Below are 7500 nucleotides of genomic sequence, written 5' to 3' on the forward strand. Positions count from 1 at the left end.
GCTGGTAAGAGTGGGATTTGAACCTGCAACTTTCTGATTTAAAGGCCATTGCTCTGACCATTGAGCCATGGCTGTACCTCAGTTACCCAAGGTTCATTTACATCTGCACTCCCCTGTCAGATGCTGATAAGAAACACTGGTCTGTCTTGACATATGCACTAGATGAACTGAGGGTTTAGGGGATTCTCCCATGGGTTGAAAGCATCACAACAAGAGGATGACGTGACTTTGGAGATTATTTTAGCAAGGCCACATCATTGTTCCAGTTTTCCCTCTCTGAGGAATATGCACTACATGCACCTTCACGCACATGGTCTCTCTCTCTCTCTCTCTCTCTCTCTCTCTCTCTCTCTCTCTCTCTCTCTCTCTCTCTCTCTCTCTCTCTCTCTCTCTCTCTCTCCCTCCCTCTCCCTCTCTTTCTCTCTCCCTCTCTCTCTCTTTCTCTCTCCCTCTCTCTCCCTCTCTCTCTCTCTCTCTCTCTAAAGCAAGCAATTTATGCACACACACAGACACACACACATCCACCTACCCCCCCCCCCACACACACACACACAAACTCACACACACACACACACACACACCTGCTCACACAGGTGAATTTATGAGAGAAAGAGAGAGAGAGCGAGAGAGAGAGAGAGAGAGAGAGAGAGAGAGAGAGAGAGAGAGAGAGAGAGAGAGAGAGAGAGAGAGAGAGAGAGAGAGAGAGAGCAAACATACTCTCCCAGTTGGAGTTATGCTGGCCCTGCTGCTGAGAGAGGAGATGAAAGTCCTTTTCTCTTCTCTTTTCCTCCTGCTGCTGCACTGTCTCTGTCTTTCTATTCCACTTCTTTAATTCAGTGCGTGGGAACTCATAATTCCCAAAGTCTGATTGACAGCTACATGTAAATTACCGCCATGCACCATTCCCTTTTAATTGAATTCTTGTTTAATATGGCCTAATCAAATGAAAAAGGTGTGATTGAATCTGTCACATCTATTTGGTTTAATTTGTGGCATTAAATGTGGGCTGGAGCGCCATGCTAGGACATACTAATGCCTGTGTTAGAGCACTGTGGCCTGCCTGGCTGCCTACATTATATTACTCCTTGGGCCTGGCACAGATAGGGACTCATCATAAAACGAAATGAGAAATATTTCTGGTTCCAATGCATGTGAACTTACAGTCACTGTGCTCATAAGTCTTCCCATAGCAGATATGATGGCTTGGCATCGTGGCCGTTTTATTTTTTCTAGCAAATATTAATGATGGTGAAAAAATAACGTTCTTTGATTGATTGGTTTTGGTTGGCTGAAGCCAATTATTAAAAATGAAGTGTGCTCACCATTTTTTTTTATCACCAATGCTAGCCTTGTGAATTTGACCAGAATATGTTTGGTTTTTTTGTTGCCTGGCTGCATGTTGTACAGACTACACAAAGGCGAGATGGTTACACTTTATTTGATGGAGGCATCATACATAACAGTGTCATAATATTGTCAAAACAGTGTAATGACACTGTCATGGACAAGTCATAAACATGATGTCAATGTGTGTGTGTATGTGTGTGTGTGTGTGTGTGTGTGTGTGTGTGTGTGTGTGTGTGTGTGTGTGTGTGTGTGTGTGTGTGTGTGTGTGTGTGTGTGTGTGTGTGTGTGTGTGTCTGTGTGTGTGTGTGTGTGTGTGTGTGTGTGTGTGTGTGTGTGTGTGTATGCCTGTGTCACCAGCCTTTGACTAAGCTTCACAAGGCAACTGGAATTCACACCGACACACATACAGTACATACGCAGACACACACACACACACACACACACACACACACACACACACACACACACACACACACACACACACACACACACACACACACACACACACACACACACACACACACACACACACACACACACACACACACACACACACACACACACACACGTACACAGACACACACACATGCCTATTTATCGACCCGCCTTGGCAGCTTGGACGTTACCTCAGTGCCTCATGTTCTTAGTCATCATATCTGCTTTTTATTCATTTCTTTACTCTTTTTCACTCATTAATTATTATTAATTATTTCACTCATTAATTAATTAAGTAACATTAATTATTTTCCTTTTTTTTCCTTTTCCCCTCCCCCTTGTCATCCCATCCCCTTGTCTTTCCCTCCTCACTGCTTAAACTCGTCACCACCTCACCACCCCCTCCACTCCGGCAGAAGACACTATCAGTCCTACACTTACTACCTGTAAGTAAAATACACCTATTAAAACACCTATCAGTACTGTAAACTCACTAGCTGGGAAGAAAACACATATCTACCCCACTGTACTAGCTTTCTAGCGTTAAGTGAATCCCCTCTGCTCAATCAAACTCGCCACCCTGCAAAATTGGCAGTGCTAATTCAACACTTATGGACCAATTTAACCAATTTCACACTCTTCTAATTGGTTCTACGTGTTACTGAGAGTGTTAAATTAACACTACTGGAATTTACTGTTCAAGCTCCATGCTAGGCGTAGTGGCTGAACCTATGACTATAGTATGTGGCCATGTGGTCTGGGGCAGTAAATAATTTCGTCCAATCTCACCCTCTGTGCTATGCAACACTGAAGAGGCTGAATACTGGTTGCCTGATTTTCATAGACTTCAGATCACGTACCGCGATTCTGGTCTGACTAGGACTATAACGATAAGCATTTCCATGGCCTGATTAAACCGCCTCCCTCGGCTTGCTACTGGTTGAGGGCTGTGCTGAAGTTTAAACCAAACATTTCTTAGCCCAATAGAACGTCTCTGCTTAAACCACGTCACTGCCTTGAACACGCCTCTACCCAGGATGGTTGGAAATGCTCAGTTGATTGGTTCCAGACAAAGTGGGAGGAGATCCCGCTGTAGCGGGATTGAGCAAGATCCTGGCACTACTGTGTGTAGCTGATCCGAAGGCGTTGCGTCACCAGTAGGGCGGAGCCCGGCTAGAATACTGGAACAATGTTCTGCTTCTGGAACAGTAGCATTTTGATTCTGGAACAGTAGTTTTCTGTTTCCAGAACATTGTTCTCGTTCCGGAACAGTAGTGTTCTGCTTCTGGAACAGTAGCGTTTTGTCAGGTGGTGGCTAATGCTGAAACAGTATCCAGTGTCGATTTTTCACATTGACAATGCAGTATACTATGTGGAGAACCTTTAGTATGTTGGTGTAATGAAAAATAGGCCTTATTTGGCTTGGTTGGCCTTGTCCGGTTGTGCAATAGGCATGGTTGCCTTTTCGCGATAATGCATTGGGTATTGTAGCCCTTTGCTGGTAGTGTGATGGGGACTTTGCTGGTAGTGTGATGGGGCCTTTCAGGTAGTGTGTTGGGTATGTCAGGTGTTTGCTGGCAGTGTAATGGGGTAGCATAAACCAGCGCTGCATGACTACTTGTCTCCAACCAACTGATAGAGGACAGACGTCAGCGGTCCATGCAGTTTGACCTTGGAGGACTACCGTAGGTCTCAAAGATCTGAAACTCCTATGCTCAGCCAGGTTCCAGTTGCTGGTGAAGTGCAGTCATCAGTAATCCACAGTAAACAAGAAGGATCACTGCACAATGGTGGACTGAATTGTGCTGCTTATTATTTAGGTGAACACCGCGTTTCGCCTTGGGCGAAAAGCAGCAAAATTAAGTCGACCAGTGTGCAGTGATCCTTCTTGTTTACTGTGGACTAACGCAGGTCTGTTTCACCTTGGAGAACAACCATAGGTCTGTTTTGAAGCCCTTAGGACCACAGCAGATCTGTCTGACCCTGTAAGGCCACCATGCAGTTTGACCTGGGAGGACTACCGAAGGTCTGTTTGACCTGTTTGAACCCCAACAGGACCACAACAGGTCTGTTTGACCCTGTCGTGCCACCATGCAGTTTGACCTTGGAGGATTACCGAAGGTCTCTTTGACCTGTTTGAACCCAATAGGACCACAGCAGATCTGTTTCACCCTTTCAGGTCATCGTAGGTCTGGGTTAAGCGTGTTGACCCGCCCCTTCACCTGTCCTGCTCTTCCATAACCCAGCTTCCTCACGCCACCAAACACCAGTGGCTGTAGTGGTCAGACCCATGTAAATCAATGGTTAAGTTTGTAAACCTGCTCCTCCCATTCGTCTCGGATTACCACCTGTCCCTCTGACTACTGATATGATGAAACGATTGGCATGAGGTCCCTTCTGGGGTGAGCATGGCCTTAAGTCGCTGGCAAGGTAGTAGTGATGGGCAAGCTGGATTCAGAAGCTACAGTCCAGTGCCTCAGATTCCAAATGAACTACCTATTTTATCCTATCCAATAACGGCATTTGGAATCTGTGGCACTGGATTGTGAAATCTAAATCATCATCTCATCATCATCTGATCTCGCCCATCTCACCCAATCATTGATTTTTGCTTTTTTCGTCATTGCAAAAAGCTTCCTTTATCTGGCACTTTTTGTAGACAAGTGCTAGATTATACTCTATTTCTTGAAAACTGGCCACAACTGAATGCTCCATTCCAGAAGGTCTGAAAGGAACAAAGGGTTTATCCAATCCCGGGTGAGGGTTAGGGCAAAGGTGAGGGTGCGGTCATGTAGGTAACCAACTCCCGCCTCACCTCAGCTCTCACAGAGTATTGCTTAGTAACCATGTTGTTTAGGGTAGCAGGGAGAGGTCACCAAGGTAACTTCCCCTCACCTCAACTCTTACAGACTGTTGTGATTACAAACCATGTTGTTTAGCCTGTTAACCCATTGATGCCCAAGGCATCTGCCGAAAAATTCCTGCTGAATGCCTATGCATTATTTGGGAAAAGGTGCCCTCAGACTTTATGATAACCTAAATATCTCAGCATATGAAGCATGTAAAAACATGAAATAATGCAGTAAGCTTGATATAGTAAGCATTCGATTCTGTTCATTCAGCTCTTTCTAATAAAAAATCTCAAATACCATGAGCCAGATTGCTGTGTCCATCAGGCTTGTACGAAATTACGAATTTAATGAATTTCCATTCAAAATCATACCATAATACGAACACTAGGTGGTGCCATTACCTTGAATTTCTTTGAATTTAACCTACACCACCCATTGAAAGTACATAGGACACCACCACCTAGTGTTCGTATTATGGCATTACTTTGAATTGAAATTCTTTCCATTCGGAATTTCGTACAAGCCTGGACCCAACATCAGGGTCAATCAATGGGTTAAGACATGGCCCCTGTTATAAATTGGCTGTTACCAGAATGGCAAAGACCAAGTTACAAATAATTATTAAAGGCACTGTGTAATTCCATACTAGTGTAGTACTATGTCATAAAATAATTTCAACAACTATTACACTGTTCCACTGGTGGAACGGCGTGCATTATGGTGCTACTATAGCAGGGAGAGGTTACTTGGGTAACTAAACCTCACTTTCAACCCTTGCAGACTGTTGTTTAAGATAACAGACGGTTGCGATGTGTGGCAGATGCTACGGAGGACAGCAACGTGTTTGGGTTCAGTTCAGGTTGTTGCTGTGTATAGCAAACAGATTCTGTGTATCGGAACAGACTGTTGCGATGGCTGGCTGTCTAAGAAGTACAATTTAAGACAAGCATATCACACAGCTTAAAATTTCAAGATGGCCGCCTGTCAAATTAAATGAAAGTAAAAAAAAATTGATGGAGAATGTCAATGAAAATAGATATGTTGCTGAGCCAGATTTATTTTTTATCTTTACCTTAGATTACATGGCATTACATTTAAAAGACTCTTTTACCCTGTGTGACTTACAGAGAAGGGAGCATGTATAGCCTATCTACAGCATGTGCAGTGTTGTGTATACAGAGGAATAGACATTTGTAGCTGCTCTGTCTATTCCAATTGGAATCTGTCATCTTCTCACACTACACTGCACTGCCTAATGGCTTGAAGGCATTAGCCAGATCTCTTGCTTGTGTGAGCACTGTACATTTATTTATATGTAAGCCGACATGGGCACTGCCGCCTGACACACACACACACACAGAAACGCACGCACGCACACACACACACACACACACACACACACACACACACACACACACACACACACACACACACACACACACACACACACACACACACACACACACACACACATAGACACAGACAGACAGACAGACAGACAGACAGACACAGACACAGACACACACACACACACGCACACACGCACACACCACACACCACACACACACACACACACACACACACACACACACACACACACACACACACACAAACACACACAGACATTCATTTGGAATGATGACGATCACACACACACACACACACACACACACACACACACACACACACACACACACACACACACACACACACACACACACACACACACACACACACACACACACACACACACACACACACACACACACACACACACACACACACACACACACTGGCATGATAGCAAACACACAGCTCCAGAGCGCAGCACCCTATTACACAGACACTCATTTGGCACACAGGACCAGGGCACAGGAGGTCATTACAGACTTCCTGTCAGTCAGCCAATCATCACAAAGCCCTCATGTGTCAGTCAGCCAATCCAATTGGAGCTTTCACCACAGTAACCCTACACAACACAACACAGCAGTCCATATAGGTCTTTCCCTTCACCTCTGTAAATACAACACGAGACAGCAGTGCAGCAAGCTTCCTGTATTCCAGCATGCAGAATGATTGACAGATCCACCAGCCCCCTGTTGCCCTAACCATCTACCCAGTCTGAAAACTAGAAAACTCCTGTTCCCTAACCATCTACCCCGTCTGAAAACTAGAAAACATCCCTAGATAGACAGGAAATACAGCAGAGGGAAGAGATCTGGAGCAAGGGCTGCTGGGAGTTGCGGTTTTTGTCATGTTGTCAATAACAAGGACGGGCCGTAAGCTCCAATCACCAAACCTGTCAATGTGGAGAGAGGGAAAGGAGCGACTCTCAACGCAGGCTGCCAAGATCCCTACATCCTGATGCACACGTATGCACACACACACACACACACACACACACACACACACACACACACACACACACACACACACACACACACACACACACACACACACACACACACACACACACACACACACACACACACACACACACACACACACACACACACACACACACACACACACACACACACACACACACACACACACACACTCAAAGAGTGTGGTAGTAGGAGAGGCACAGAAAGGAGCCTGTCTCACACAGGCTGTCAAGATACCTCTGGTACAGTACACCCCATGACACACACAAAACAAACATGGTTGATACGCTCTCAGGTGGAAAGGTATGACCTCCAACTCAACTCCTGAAGTAAAATAGAAACATGTACTGACATTTGGTGAGGAAATTACACAAATGTAGACCATCTTTCTACCTCGAAGGTATAATAGGACAGCGTTGAACTTCAGTTTGTTTGGCGACAAGGGATGAGGCTGACAGGGCAGGGTGTGTGTGTGTGTG

General features: G+C 45.1%; 1 protein-coding gene across 1 annotated transcript in view; it reads left to right on the forward strand.

Moving 5' to 3' along the window:
• Nucleotides 1–7500, forward strand: part of LOC134456913 (receptor-type tyrosine-protein phosphatase mu-like) — a 186852-nt gene that overhangs the window by 120302 nt on the left and 59050 nt on the right. Inside the window, exon 21 of the mRNA XM_063208557.1 lies at nt 2199–2228. Within this exon, the coding sequence (XP_063064627.1) occupies nt 2199–2228 (30 nt within the window). The remainder of the gene's footprint in view (nt 1–2198; nt 2229–7500) is intronic.

Source organism: Engraulis encrasicolus, chromosome 10 (assembly GCF_034702125.1).
Source record: "Engraulis encrasicolus isolate BLACKSEA-1 chromosome 10, IST_EnEncr_1.0, whole genome shotgun sequence".
Taxonomy (NCBI): Eukaryota; Metazoa; Chordata; class Actinopteri; order Clupeiformes; family Engraulidae; genus Engraulis; species Engraulis encrasicolus.